At 55.1% G+C, this 14,610-nt stretch overlaps 3 protein-coding genes across 3 annotated transcripts; 2 read left to right on the top strand and 1 right to left on the bottom strand.

Annotated features, from left to right (window-relative positions):
- The first annotated feature begins 75 nt into the window (after positions 1-75).
- TFPT (TCF3 fusion partner) lies at positions 76-4,805 on the top strand. Its single transcript, XM_037069093.1, has 6 exons — positions 76-479; positions 896-1,145; positions 2,282-2,352; positions 3,902-3,971; positions 4,058-4,276; positions 4,651-4,805. The coding sequence occupies exons 1-6, from the start codon at positions 457-459 to the stop codon at positions 4,768-4,770; spliced, it is 753 nt and encodes a 250-aa protein (XP_036924988.1). The 5' UTR covers positions 76-456; the 3' UTR covers positions 4,771-4,805.
- Positions 4,806-4,854: 49 nt separating this feature from the next.
- NDUFA3 (NADH:ubiquinone oxidoreductase subunit A3) lies at positions 4,855-7,010 on the bottom strand. Its single transcript, XM_037069094.1, has 4 exons — positions 6,919-7,010; positions 6,607-6,681; positions 5,214-5,291; positions 4,855-5,006 (listed from the first exon to the last, which is right to left on the bottom strand). The coding sequence occupies exons 1-4, from the start codon at positions 6,926-6,928 to the stop codon at positions 4,915-4,917; spliced, it is 255 nt and encodes an 84-aa protein (XP_036924989.1). The 5' UTR covers positions 6,929-7,010; the 3' UTR covers positions 4,855-4,914.
- A 1,278-nt stretch (positions 7,011-8,288) lies between these two features.
- Positions 8,289-13,532, top strand: OSCAR (osteoclast associated Ig-like receptor). The gene is made up of 5 exons (XM_037069120.1): positions 8,289-8,413; positions 9,160-9,192; positions 11,371-11,712; positions 12,164-12,457; positions 12,716-13,532. The coding sequence occupies exons 1-5, from the start codon at positions 8,377-8,379 to the stop codon at positions 12,844-12,846; spliced, it is 837 nt and encodes a 278-aa protein (XP_036925015.1). The 5' UTR covers positions 8,289-8,376; the 3' UTR covers positions 12,847-13,532.
- The last annotated feature ends 1,078 nt before the right edge of the window (positions 13,533-14,610 follow it).

Here is a 14,610-nt window from a genome sequence, read left to right as displayed (position 1 = left end):
GCTACGCTCTGATTGGCCCCCGCCCCGCGTCCTTCCGGACTGCGTTTGGAACAACAACTTTATTAGCACCGGCAGCTAGACGGAGAAGGGGAGAGCAAGGGGCGAGGCGGGGGACAACGCTGGCTCGCGGCCCCCTTCGAGGACTGAGCCTCCTAAACGAAGAATCGCCGTGGTCCGACGACACAGCGTTAAGACGAGAATAAAGACGGAGGCAGACGACTGGTGGCGGGGTTAGACGAGAGAGCCAGGCCTTTCAGCCGGGACTCGGGGTCGGATGGGTGGGTGGTTAGGGAGGGAAGCCGGAAACCGGGGACTACAACTCCCAGGAGGCCAAGCGGCCGAGTCCCAGAAGCTTGGCCGGGAACCCCGATGGGACCGGTAGTTTTGCGATTAACTTAACCTAGAGGTTTGAGAGGTTGGAGTTCTGAGTCCTGGGGCGGCGAGAGCAAGGGCGAGATGGAACTGGAGCAGAGAGAAGGGTAAGTGGCTTTGAGGAAAACTGTCAATCCCAAAAGACACTGCACCTGCCGAATGTGCAGCTGTCCGCGCTTTACTGTGAGGGCTGATGGGGATTGTAGTTCCTGCAACGGCTTTGGGTTGTAACTCTTAGGGACCGGGGTCTGTGCTTGAGTATCATCCTAGGGGAGGAGGCTGGGGTTCTAGAGGTTGGAGACCTTGGACTCCTGGGTCTCAGTGAGGGATTTTAGGCCTCCATCTTCCCTGGATCCTCAGAAGGAAGAGCCTGGGGTCTGAACTCCCAAATCCTGGGAGGAGGGTGTTGGGGCTTGAATTGTGGGCCCTAGAAAGGAAGGGCTGGGGGCCTGGACTCCAGGGTCTGAGGGAGGAGGGGCTGGGAGCCGGAGGTTCAAGGTCTCTGAGCCCCGTGACTCTACAGGACCATGGGCTTTGAAGAGTTCTCAGCGCCGCCAGGCTCGGAGCTGGCGCTGCCTCCGCTGTTTGGTGGTCACATCCTGGAGAGTGAGCTTGAGACAGAAGTGGAGTTCGTGTCTGGGGGTCTGGGCAACTCGAGCCTCCAGGAGCGAGATGAAGAGGAAGAGGCAGCTCGGGGCCAGCAACGGCGCCAACGGGAACTCAATCGCAGGAAGTACCAGGCGCTAGGTCGGCGCTGCCGGGAGATCGAGCAGGTAGGTGAGTGCGGATCCCATATCGGGCTCCCCTGGTCTAAGTTCCCACCCACTGCTCCCATGCACAGTCTTCCTTGCCCAGCACGATGAATCTTTCATTTCGTATTCATTGAGTACGCACCTGTTACACCTCTGGCACTGTGCAAAGTCCCTGGAGTGCTCTCTCCTCTAGGAGCTTCCCTGACAGCCCAGCCCAGCTCGCTGATGCCTCACAGCTGCCTCTCCTGCTTCCCACTGATCACAGGTCAAAGCTCCAGCTCTTCAGGCCTCTCATACCCCTGGCATCAGTCGTCCCTCCTCCCTATTCTATCATCGAATCTCCCTGGGTCCTCCCCTCCATCCTCACAGCCCCTGCCCCTGCCCCAGACTCAGGTTCTCTCCGCTGAATTGCTGCATTAGCTCTGTAGTGAGTACAAGGATGGAGCAGGCTCACAAACAACTAACAGCAAGGCATGAGGCTTGGATTTTTTTTTTTCTCTTCAGTGAGGGGGAGGCTAGAGAAAGGTGCCAAACGGGCAGGACTGTGGTCAGACCTGGCTGTCGGACTCTGACTTTGGTTGTGTTGGTTGGCTGTAACTGAGCATCGCCCACTAGGTAGCCACGTAACAGAAAAGTGGCCACTGCTGCTCCCGTTCTGAAGGCCGGAAGTCAAAGTCAGGGTTGGTCCCCTGAAGCTGTGAGGGAGAACTGCCCTGTACCCGGCTCCTGGGGTCTGGTGGTCCACTAGCAGTCTTTGGTGTGCCCTGACCCTCTGCCTTCATTTTCCCATGGCATTCTCCCTGTGTGTGCGGTGTGTGTCCCACATCCCCCTTCTTGTAAGGATGCCCACCATAGTTACCGGATTGGGGGCCCCCACAATGACCTTATTTAACTCGGGGAAAGAGCACGTGTGAAGCCCCCAGGACAGGAGGGTGTGCAGGGGGTTGCAGCAGCAGCGTGGAGGCCAGTGTGAGGGGAGGGGAGGGGAGGAGGGAGAGGAGCAAGGGCGGCGTGAATAGGTGAAGGAGCAGGCCCAGGAGGTACAACCCTTCGAGGTCCAAAGACTGCCCTTGGGCTGGCTCCCTGGCCACAGCAGGCGCTCCACTCACCCTCTGTTGATTGGGGGCCCGCTGACCCCTGCTCCCACCTCCCCGCAGGTGAACGAGCGGGTCCTGAACAGGCTCCATCAGGTACAGAGGATAACGCGGAGGCTGCAGCAGGAGCGGAGGTAAAATCCCTTTGCATGCCTGCTCTGGCCTGCATGCCGGCGCTCCCAGACCTCGTTTCCACGTGCTTCTCGTCATTTCTCCACCTTCCCTGTCTCCCTGGCTGGCCATTTGGGGCCAGAACGAGGCGAGGCTGGAGGGGTAGGAGGGCCCAAGGACCAGGAGTGGGATTGGGTCTTGCAGGGAAGAGCTGGCCTGGGCCTGGGGGAAGCGGGTGTGTGCCCGCTGAGTGGTAAATGAAGCAAATGAAAGCGCCCCGGCCTTAAGAGCCCCAGACTCAGTTTCCAGCACTGTGTTGCTGTGTGACGCTAAGCAAGCGACACCTCCTCTCAGAGCCCCCATTTCCTGACAGCCACGGGTGACGAAAAAGTCATGCCAAACCCATGAGGCTGCTGAGGAGTAAACGGAAGCTCACCCTGTGAGCTCAACTCAGAGCTTCCCACCTAGGATCACAGGACCAGGGCAGTGTGAGCTCAGAGGCCAGCCTGCCCCGGATCTGATGCTGCCCCTGCCACCCTCTGTGTCCCCTTTCAGGACAATGGGGGAGAATTGGCCTTACACTGAAGGGCTCCATGGTGAGTCATCAAACCAGAGACAGAGAATAGTGGTTGCTGGCGGTGGGGGACCTGGGAGTTCTTGTTCAACTGTGGGCACAGGTTCACTTTGGAAAGGCCAAGAGAATTCTAGAGATGGATTACGCTGATGGATGCACGACAGTGTGTTACCTAACACCACTGCACTGTGCCCTTAAAAATGAGTCAATTGGGAAACTTTGTATCCTACCACAGTTTTTTAAAATAAGTGGGTTTTTTTCTCAAAAACAAAACAATAAAATGTTAGGCCAAGTCATCGCTCTGCTCAAAACCCTTCAGGGGTCCTCCTTGACATCCTTCCCACAGCCAGCCAGGCTATAATCAGATGGCCCTTCCCGGAGGCCTCCCCACGCACCTCAGGACCTTTGCACTTGCTGTGCCTGCCCCCAGAAATGTTCTGCCACTTGCTCCCCTTCCCAGTGAGGCCTCCCCACTGTCCTCTTCAAGTTCCAATCAGGTGCCATCCATCCTCTTTCCTACTTTCTGACCTATTATCATTTGCTGGCTCACAGGTAGCATTTCATCAATTAGAGCTTAAAAAAAACCAAACAAACCCCAAAAGCATTGAGAAGAGAAGCGGGGAAAGGAGAAGGCAGAGTCGATAGGGGGTATTCTGCACACTCTTCTCTGGTGTTTTTATTAATGAAAATAACTTACCCTTGAAGGTTGGCTAAGCCAGCATCCTACCAGTCTCTAGGTTAGAGACCACATCTGGCTGTGGGGCCCCTCTCGCAGCAGTCCCCCCAGTTGGGTTGTCATCTCCCAAAGACAAAGCAAGAAAATGGAGGTGCGGAGGTCACCTCGCTGTGCCCAAAGTCCCACGGACTGGTCAGGGGCATGGCACCCAGGTCTCTCGGACTCTGGAGCTCCAAACCTTCCAGGTCAAGGACCCGTGGCTGCCCCTTTCCCCGACTGCCAGGAAATGAAGGTGTCCTCTGGTGGCTTCTCCCCGATGCAGGTTCCTCATGAGAGTGCTGGACTCCTACGGCGATGACTACCGTGCCAGCCAGTTCACCATCATGCTGGAGGTGAGCACAGGGTCTGCGGGGTCTCCAGGGCCTCGCTAAGCCGGGAGTCCAGGGCCATCTTCACCGGCCTCCTGTCTCCTCACCAGGACGAGGGCAGCCAGGGCACAGATGCCCCCACCCCAGGCAATGCTGAGAATGAGCCTCCAGAGAAGGAGGGGCTGTCTCCGCCCAGAAGGACACCAGCACCCCCAGAACCCAGCAGTCCAGCCCCTGGTGAGGGGCCCAGTGGGCGGAAGAGGCGGCGAGCGCCCCGGGAAGGACGCCGAGTGGGAGTCCCACTGACTCCAGAACTGGCCCCTGTACAGGTGGGAGGCCCGGAGCCCAAGGGCCAGGCGAGGAGGGATCAGGGCTGTGGGCTTCGCGGCAGGTGTCCAGCTAGGAGAATTGGAGAGAGGACATGAAGCAGAGTTGGAAGGTTGAGGTTATGCGGGGAAAGGGAGGAGTTGGAAGACCCAGGGTAGAGGCTTGGGTAGAGAGGAGGAAGACCTGGAGGAGGCCTTGGGGAGGAGGAGGAGGTAATGGGAGGCTGGAGAATCTGGAGACCACGTGGACCCAGGATCACTGGGACTTTCTGAGGTGCACAGAGGAGGCTGTCGAGCCTGGGAGAGTAGGACCGGTGGGAGTGAAGGGTCCTCTCCAGACCCCAAGCCTACTCACACCTCCCTCTTTTCTCCCCCAGATAAAGGTCGAGGAAGACTTCGGCTTTGAAGCAGATGAGGCCCTGGACTCAAGCTGGGTTTCCCGGGGACCAGACAAACTGCTGCCCTACCCCACCCTAGCCAGCCCCTCCTTTGACTGAACCCCTCCCAATAAACTGACTCCATACTCTCCTTGGCCGCTGTCTGCTGCTCCCACCTATAATCACACACTCTCCATTCTGGGGTCGGTTTTCACATCTTTATTAGGGGAGGGGAGGGGATGTCCTTCCGGTCAATGGAGGTGTTCACAGTTTCTTCAGCCACTCCAGGCTGGGGCCCTGGGGGTCCTGGGGGTGGCTGGGCACGTCGGGCATGTTCCCATCATCTCGGACGGGCACTGTGGGACAGGAGGTGGGCCGCTGAGACCGGCAGATCTCCAGGGGCCCTGAAGAAGGCTGGTCTGTCGCTTTACATTCTAAGAGGGAACTGGGACTCCAGGGAGAGAGAAGAGGGGAGGAAGGGCCAGGGATGCGGAGACAATCGAGGAGACAGACAGACCTAGAGACTTGGAAAAACCAAAGAGACTGATACAATCCCCACTCACCTGGGTAGGTGTAGGGTGTGACCTTGTTGATCATGGCGGCATACTTGGTGTAGGGGCTGAAGATGGGCAGGATTATAGCTGTGGAGAGACAGGGGTGAGACCCGGGGAAGGTGGCTCTGGAAGGGGGTGGGGCAGAAGGTGAACTTTGGAAGCTGAGTGCATGAGGGGGGGGTGGGGAGGGAAGCAGGAGGTACTACACCTCCAGGAGGTGCCTCTGCTTTGCAAAGCCCCCTGTCACCTTAGGATCCCCATTTATCAGAAAATTTTATAATTTTTTTTTTGGAGATAGCCCTGGGAGCCAAAACTTAAAAGATACGTGGGACCTAGAGGGCACCGAAGAGGGAAGTGGGGGTAGGTATGGGACGAGTGCACTGGAGTGTCGAGGTGGTCACTGAGCACTCTAGCGTGGGGGGGGTGTCCTGGAAAATATTCTGGGGGAATCGTGAACAAACTGAGGAAGAGGGCTTGTACAAGAACAGTCCGTCTAGGGTGGGAGCCAGGCGTCCTGGGGGGCAGGGCAGGGCATACATAGGAACAATCTAGGCCACCACTGACAAATATAAGAGCCACCCATGTAATTTTACATTTCCTAATTGCCACATTACAGTTAAAACATACCGGTTAATTTTTTAAATGTATTTAAGCTGGTATATCCGAAACATCGTTTCAACACACCATGAGACAAATGGAGACGTTTTACATACTTTTTGTCATATTAAGTCTTTGAAGTCCAGTGTCTACATTGTATTGGGTGTAGAGCCCTACATTGTATAGGGCTCCGTGGCCAGGGTGGCCTATGGGACCACTGTCTCCTAAGAACCTAACCCAATGACCTGCAGACCAGTGGTGTTCACAAGACCTGGGGACTTGTCAGAAATACTGTATCCCAGGCCCCGCCCAACCCTGCGGAATCAGAGCCTGCATTTTAACAAGCATACACCCCCCCACCACACACACACACACACACACACACACACACAACCAAGTGACCGCAACGCACGTGCATGAGTAATCCAGTCCGGGAGCAGAGGCTCTCGGTTAGGTCGCACATTAGCGGCTGGCAGATTGTGATGGTTAAAGTGGGAGCGATGCGGACATTTATTACTGTTATTTATCGCTTAGGTGTTTTAATGCACAGCCAGGGTTGAGATCCTCTTCTAGAGGAGCATTAGGGACCTCTTGGGGTGGGGAGGAATGGGGCTGTTGAAGGGGTCATATCAGGAATGGGGCAGGCCAGGGGACATCGTGGGGGTGTCGACACAGAACGTAGAAAGCGGCCAGGGGGCCTTCGGGGAAAGGACGGAACGCCACTGAGGGGGTAGACGAGACCTTTGGGGCGGGTGGGGAGGTAAAGCTGGGACGCCGGTTGGGATGCACGTTCGCGCTCACGCACCGAGGCCCCCGATGGTGAAGGACGCGACCAGCACCGGCTCCTTGGCCCAGGCATTCTTGAGGAAGGCGGCGAGTCCTGGGGAGGTGGGTGGGGAAGATCATTCCAACAGGGAATGCCCCTGGTGACCTCTAACCCTCTGGAGAGCAACTCTGTGGAGGGCTCCTCCACCAGCGCCCTGGAGGAGCCCTCTCGTGACCTCGGCGCCCCCCTTCCGCCCCAACCCTGCCGCCTCCACGGGAGTACCGCCGTGCTCTAGCCCCGCTCCGCCCGGGTTCAACCCACATCCCATGCGCCGCAGGTACCCGAACTTACTCCCTGCCATCTTGGTCTCGGCGGCAGCGGCTGCGGCGTCAACGCGGGGCACACTGGGAATTGTAGTCCCGGCGCCGGAGGCTCCGCTGAGTCCGCGCTTGCGCACTAGCGCAGAACCGAAGTTCTTGGCGGCGGCGGCGGGACAGAAGGCAGTGTTCTTGCTTTTAGTGCGAGCCCGCCTCGGCACACCTGCTGCCGCCCTCTGCTCTCTCTGCCTAGAAATCGCTCTGGACGAATAACTTCTACTGCCCAGGCCTCCTGCTGCAACTCACTTAAGGCGGGATGCAACAGTCTTCATTTCGTGGTTCACTTATGAAAGCCCATTTTACATATGGGGAAGCAGAGGCTGAGAGAGGACGAATGACGGAGCTGTCATCTGAGGTCTCAGCTCGAAATCAGCTCGCCCTTAAGCTCTAACTCTCATTGTCTGTGGACTCTCACAGTGCCTTATGGGACCTCCATTATAGCGCACATCACTTATTTTTTTTCATTTTTTAATTAATTTATTTTTTTTAAGATGGACCATTTTTTAAAGATTTTATTTATTTATCTTTAGAAGGGAAGGGAAGGAGAAAGGGAGAGAAACAATATATGGTTGCTTCTCATGTGTCCTCTGCTGGGAACTGGTCCCTGCTGGGAATTGGCCTGCAACTCAGGCATGTGCCCTGACTGGGAATCGAACCGCGATCCTCTGCTTCGCAGGCCCACTCTCAATCCACTGAGCTACACCAGCCATGGTCATTTTTTAATTTAATTATTGTTCAAGTACAGTTTTCTGTCTTTTACTCCCATCTCAGCCCCCCCCCCACCCTGTGCCCCCCACCTCCCTCCCATTTCCACCCCCCTTAGGTGTTGTCCATGTGTCTTTTATACTAGTTCCTATAAATCCTTCCCCTTTTTGCCCTGAAATTCCCTCCCCTCTCTCCTCTGGTCACCGTCCCTGTTCTCTATTTCAGTGTCTTTGTTTTTATTTTGCTTGCTTGTTTGTTTTGTTGTTTAGCTTCCTGTTGAAGGTGAGATCATAGAAGGTATTTGTCTTTCAACACCTGGCTTATTTCACTCAGCATAAGGCTTTCCAAGCACATCACTTATTTTTAAAACTGACTTGGTCCGCATCTGTCCCTCCATCAGACTGGAAGCTGCTGGAGGGCAGTAATGAGGTCGGACTCCTCTGTGTGCCCCAGAATCGCGCAGCGGGGTCTGATACATAACAGGTGCTAAGTGTTTTTAAAGTTTAATTGATGAACACCACGGGTTATGACTGCCCCAACTCCAACTTTTCCCACAGCACCATGGGGCTGTGACACAGTCCTCCAGCCACCCGCGCCCCCCCCCCCGTCTTACTCCCTCCCTGAACAGACCTGACTCCGATTTTCTGATGTTGCCTCACTTCCTGGGAGTTGAGAGAACAGGGCTGAGTGCTGGCTGCCGCTCTGCCCTCAGCCAGACCTGCCCACCATGGCCCTGGTGCTGATCCTGCAGCTGCTGACCCTCTGTGAGCCCCCCCACACCCTCTCTTTGGGCCCCTGGCTGGGCTGGAGTTCAGAAAGACAGACTCTGGGGTCCCAGAAACCTAGAGGGGGGGGAGTGCGAGCAAAGGGCAGGACTGCTGAGTCTCCCTGAGGGCAGGTGCACGGTGATTAGGCAGCATTAGCTGAGGGTTCGGAACCCTAGACTAGAATAAAGGGACAGGACAGGGGCCCAGACCCCCCTGAGTCTTAAAGCAAGAGGACACGGGGGCCCTGAATCCCCAGGTTCCTGCAAGAAGAGGAAGTTGGGGGTAGAATTCTCCAGCTCCTAAGGCAGGAGAGGACTAGAGACCTGAACTCTTGCAGACAGGGAGTGTCAATTCCCAGATTCTGATGTGGGTGGGGAGATGGAAGCCAGGATACCTGGGTCCCTGGGAAAGGAGGGAGCTGGGACCCAAAGTCCTGAAGCCAGAGAGGAGAAACTGCAGGCTCAGATGAACGTCTCCTGGGAAGGGTGGAGTCCAAAGGCCTGGACTCTAGAGTATAGAGGCAACCGGGTCCTTGGTCCAGCCTTCCTTGGTTCTGGCTTCCTAAGTAGGTGGGGATTGGAAGTCCAGATTTATGGCTGGCAAGAAAGGAGGAAGTGCAGCCAAGATTCCTGTTTCCTGGAGGAGAGAGGGCCTGGGGACTTAGATTCCTGGGGTTGCCAATGACATGGGGCTGGGAGCAGTCTAGGGCTTTGACAAGATCAAGCCTCCCCAACCTTCTACAGGTCCCCTGTGTCACACAGGCTCCACTTGGACGGGTAAGTACACTCCGCTTCCATTCCCTGCATGTTGCTGACACCCCTTTTCCATCTACTCAGATTTTGTTTTTGGTGCCCACCCTCGCTCCAGATTTCCTTATTTCCCTCTTCCCCTCCTTTACTTCTTTCTGTCCATTCTCACTCCCTTTAGTGACCAGTATAGGTGGGTAGCGAAGACCATGAACTCTGGGGCTAAAGAGACCTAAACAGGAACCCCACTTTCACTGTCTGATTCGTTTATGACCTTGAACAAGCCACTGCATGCAAAGACTCAGTCTCCTGTGTGCAATGGGCTGTTGGGAGGATTTCATAAAATCACACGCGTAAAACTCTGGGCTCAGAACTTGATAGCATAGAGCTCAAAGACAGGATATCGGGCAATGCTAATTATTCCCTCATTTGGAAAGTAGGGTCCCCCATCCCGGATTAGGCCTGTGTTTTTTGGTTTTGTTTTTCAGATTTTCTGATAGTGAGATCACCTCTTTCTCTCAAACCTCCCCTTCCCCCCACTACCCTCCAACTCCAAATAAGAACCACCTAGTGAACCATTAACACCTAAGTTATCAATTTGTTTTAAATTACTATGTTCAAGTGATCAAACTAATATATACTCATAGTTTACAAAATTCAATCATTATGGAAGGACATATAACAGCCTCTCTCTTCCCCTGACTCATTTCTTCTTTAACTTTTCTGAATCCTTACAAAAAATTTCCAAGCATTCCAACACATACATGTATTTATATACTTCTTGGTTTCCTTGCCAAGGCAAAGTCGCTATTTCGTGACTCACATTGTTCTGCATGTTGTTGTTGTTCTTCTTCTTTCTGCATTTTATATTTTCCACTTTACAATCTCTGTTGGAGATATTTCTATATCATCTAGCTAGCTGTACCTTTTTTTCCCCCTTTTAAGCTGCTGTCTAGCATTTGCCATTGTATGGCTGGATTCTAATTGGTTTCCCTCCCTCCTTTCTTTTGTATATTTAGTGCTTCTGTAGCAACATTTTTTAAAAGATTTTATTTATTTATTTTTAGAGTGGAAGGGAGGGAGACAGGAGGGAGAGAAACACTGACGTATAAGAGAAACACAGATTGGTTGCCTCTCACGCATGCCTAACTGAGAACCCGGCCTGCAGCCGGGGCATGTGCCCTGACTTGGAATTGAACTTGGAAGTGACCTTTTGGTTTGCCGACTGGTGCTCACTCCATCCACTGAGCCACACCAGCCTGGCTGAACTTTTTGTGCACTTGTACGTGTGTTTATCCAGGTGCAGCCATGGAGTTATTGGGATGTTGGTCATGTCCTTTGTGTATCTTGGTAGAAACCGACAGACTGCCTTCTTGAAAGGCACAGTCAAGTATAGCCTAAGTGTCTACTGCATCTTCACTCAAACGAAGTATTAACCATCCTTTTCATGTTGACAGTCTGAGAGTCAACACCTTGCTGTTGTTTTTTCTTAAGCGATTACTACAATGGTTGAGTAATCCTTCCAACCACTTCCAAGTGTGTTCTGGTCAATTGGACTTCCTGTTCTGTGAATTGCCTGGTCACATGCTCTGCCCCGAGTTGAGCTGGGTGGGCCCTTGGATTTACTCTAAATGTATGTGATTTACAAGTCAGTGATTTCAGCCAGTGTTGTCGTTTACTTGTTTTGTTTTGTTTCCTCAGACGCAACCAGAAAATGTTGAAGGGGTCAAATTTACCAACCTTGTCCCTTCTGAATTTTTGGTTTATATTTTAAGATAGCTTTCTCTATCCCTGAGACAAAGATATTTTCTTATAATACTTCTGTTGTTAAAAAATTCATGTAGGTCTTTTATTCATTGGGAACTTGTTTTTGGAAAGGGTCTGAGGTAGAAATCCAACATCTCCCCCCCCACACACACACATACCCAAAATAGATAGCAAGTTTGGTGACTACTGAAATATGTTATAAATCCTTTAGAGAGCAATTGACACTCACCGATTCCTGGGACCTAATCCCTGGACATCAGGTCTAAAAAAAGCTCAGGAGTTCACGCCTTGCTCCAGTGGTTGGCAGCTAGTTTTGACAAGTCCACTGAGGATCCATCCAGCACCTACCCATTTCACAGAGAGGGAACTGAGGCCGAGAAAGGGACAGTGACTGTCCCGGGTGGCTCTTCCCTCACCCCAGCTTCCCCTTCATGTCTACAGGCACCCAGGAAGCCCGAGGACCCAGGACACCCGTTCATTCAGAGCCCCCACCCTCGCACCCCAAGCCATGGCTGCGGGCTCAGCCTGCTGCCGTTGTGAGCCCCGGGGTCAATGTGACCTTGACATGTCAGGCGCCCCGACCCGCCTGGAGGTTTGTACTCTTCAAGTGCGGAGACACCGCCCCTGTGTTGTCCCAGGAAGTGTTCGGGCAGCTGGCGGAGTTCCTCCTGGAGGAGGTGACTGAGGCCCAGGCGGGCAGTTACCATTGCCGTTACAACAGTCAGCCGTGGGCACGGGGTGTCTGGTCCCAGCCCAGCGATGCCTTGGAACTGCTGGTGACAGGTGAGGTCCTGGGGGCAGGGGAGAAGACGGGACACGGGAGTGGGATGAGGAAAGGGCAGGAGGGACTGAGACAGGCTTGTACGATGACACCAAGGAGACAGAGACAGACAGACAGACACGGACAGACAGAGGTGATTCTCAACCAGGGGGTTGCGTCCTGCTCAGGACAGCCCTTCCTTCACCCCGCGCAACAAAGAATGATGCAGACTTTTATCCAAAATGTCACTGGGGCTCAGGTTGGCGAACCCTGGAAGAGGCACCCAAAGACAGGAAGAGAGATCAGGGGACTTTCAGATCCAGAGAGTGTGAAACTATGGGAGCGGGCAGATGAAACAGAGACAGGGAATTTTAGGCACGGGCGCGGAGGGGAAAAGGGACTCACAGGGAGGGAGAGCGAGGACACGGAGGCGCAGGGCGGCGCCCACGCCGGTCCCCTTCCTCCCACTCGCAGTCCGGCTGCCGCGCCCGTCGCTGGTGGCGCTCCCCGGGCCGGCGGAGGCGCCTGGCGACACCGTGAGCCTGCGCTGCGCGGGCCGCGTGCGCAACATGAGCTTCGTGCTGTACCGCGTGGGCGAGGCGGCGCCGCTGCAGTACCTGGAGGCCGCGCAGCCCTGGGCCGACTTCCCGCTGCCCCGCGCGCGCGCCCCGGGGACCTACACCTGCTACTACCACACGCTCGCGGCGCCCTACGTGCTGTCGGAGCGCAGCGAGCAGCTGGTCCTCAGCCCCGACGGCGACGACGGCGGTAAGGGGCCGCCCACCCAGCCCCTCCACCCCTGGGACCCGGGAGTCCGGGGCCCCAGCCCCTTCCTCTCAGACCCAGAAGCCGAGGTCCCGCGCCCCTGCATGCCCCCCGCCTTCCCCATCGACTCCTCTGAACTCAGAGCGAGCTGTGTCCCCAACTCACCCTGGACGTTAGGGATCCAGGGGGCGGAGCGAAAGACCTGGGCGGGGGGTGCTGACCGACCGCCGGCCTGCCTTGCTGGCCCCCTTCGTTCCACAGGCTCCAGCTCCGTCGACTACACCCGGGGCAACCTGGTCCGCCTGGGGCTGGCCGGCCTCGTCCTCGTCTCCCTGGCCTCGCTGGTCTTTTGGGACCGGCGCAGCTGGCGTCACGCCCAACTCCGAGGCTAGAGGACTGGATCCGAAGCCTGCCGCCCAGACGACTTCCCGGAGAGGCCGGGAAGCAGCAGGGTGGCCTGGGTGGGCCTGGCCCTTCCAGGAGCCCCGCAGCCCTTCCTCCTGGCTGGGCCGAGCTTCCTAAGTATTGTAGCGACACCCTGGGTCCTGCGCTGTCCCTTCCTCTGGGTTAATTCCCCAGGACCTCCCGGATCTGGGGGAAGCCCGCTCCGGGGTTCAGGCTTCCTAGCAGGAACCCCCCGGGTTCGAATCCCAGGGCTGCTGCTCACCCACGTGCGGCATGAGGAAAGTGACCTTCCCCAAGCCTCCCTGGTCGGAGCCGTAAAACGGGTGCGTTGTGCGTGCCCACTTCTTAGGGTTTTCGTAGGGTTAAGTGGACATGATAGAGAAGCGTTTCAAATAGTGACTGACCCGTAGTAAATGCTCAATAAACGTTAGCAACGATGTAACGTGGTTCGGTCAGAGTCTCGGGACTTGAAGGGAGTGTCCCTCTTTTTCCCATCTCACGGTGCTCCAGTTCGCCTTGTAAGCAACTTACTGACCTTCATGACCTGCCACCTGGTCGCCATGGAAACCCCTCACTGCCTCTTCAAACCTTCCCCCAAAGTAAAGCCAAGACAGACCTAGCAGAGCCCTGGCCGGGTGGCTCAGTGAGTCGGAAGGTTGCCGGTGGATTCCTGGTCAGGGCACATACTCAGGTTTTGCCTTCTGTCCCCGGTCGGGTGTGTGCGGGAGGCAACCGACCGCTGTTTCTCTCTCTTGCTCCCTTCTTCTCGCTCTAAAATCAATAAATACGTCCTTGGGTGAAGATTTTTTTAATTGGGCATTTTATAATGTGAATAAATGGTATAAAATGACGTTATCCCCACACCGACTTCTCTTCAGTGGGCGAGACTAGGATGTGAATTTCAGCGGAACTGAATTCCGACGTCGGATTAGCCGCCGGGGCTCACTGACTCGAGGAGACGAGGGGAGAGACTCCGAGTGGGGCGTCTCTGGGGTTGCTCACAGTGCCGCCGGGGCACAGCCAGGGCAGCCCCCCTTGGCTGAACATGTACCTGTGGGAGATCCAGGGAGAGGCAGGGATCCAGGTTATATAGACGGAACCAGACCTGGCTGTGGGGCTGCCAAGTCGAGTTTGCACTTCAACTTGACTCCACGTATTCACTCACTGGCTCGGTCACCCATTTACTCCTTCACACACTCCTCATGCATTCATTCCCACGACCCAGCATCCACTCCCCACTTCATTCATTAATGAATCAATGCCTTTATCCCCTCAGCCACTGACTTACGTATTCGACGTCCATCAACTGACCCATGTATATTGATCTATCCAATGTCTCAAAAATAGCAGTTTCCTAGTGACGAGCACAAGACCAGGGGTTCAGTGAATGCTTATGGAGTGACTAGAAGTCATAGCAAGAACTGAACTTTCCACCACTGGCCACGTCTCCACACCACTCACGTTGGCCGTGCGTTCCGCACTTTGTTTCGAATTCTCCACCACCACAGCCCTCTGAGAGTTTACCCCGGAACCTGGGGTTAGAGTCTGAGAGGTTAGACCGTTGGGTTTCTCCCCCCTCCCCCTCCCCTGTGGCTTCCTCTTTTAAAAAACCCCAACAAAGCACCACCACGGCCTCTTCCAGTCTGTGGAATCAAGACGTCTGGATTTTACCAGCATGAGTTTCCTCACTCACTTTCACTTTTATTTTCTTTTTATTGTTGTTCAATTACAGTTGTCCCTATTGTCCCCCC

Source organism: Sturnira hondurensis, unplaced genomic scaffold (assembly GCF_014824575.4).
Source record: "Sturnira hondurensis isolate 20B ecotype Veracruz unplaced genomic scaffold, ASM1482457v3 Scaffold0018437, whole genome shotgun sequence".
Classification (NCBI taxonomy): domain Eukaryota; kingdom Metazoa; phylum Chordata; class Mammalia; order Chiroptera; family Phyllostomidae; genus Sturnira; species Sturnira hondurensis.
This window is presented reverse-complemented; position numbering and strand designations above follow the sequence as displayed.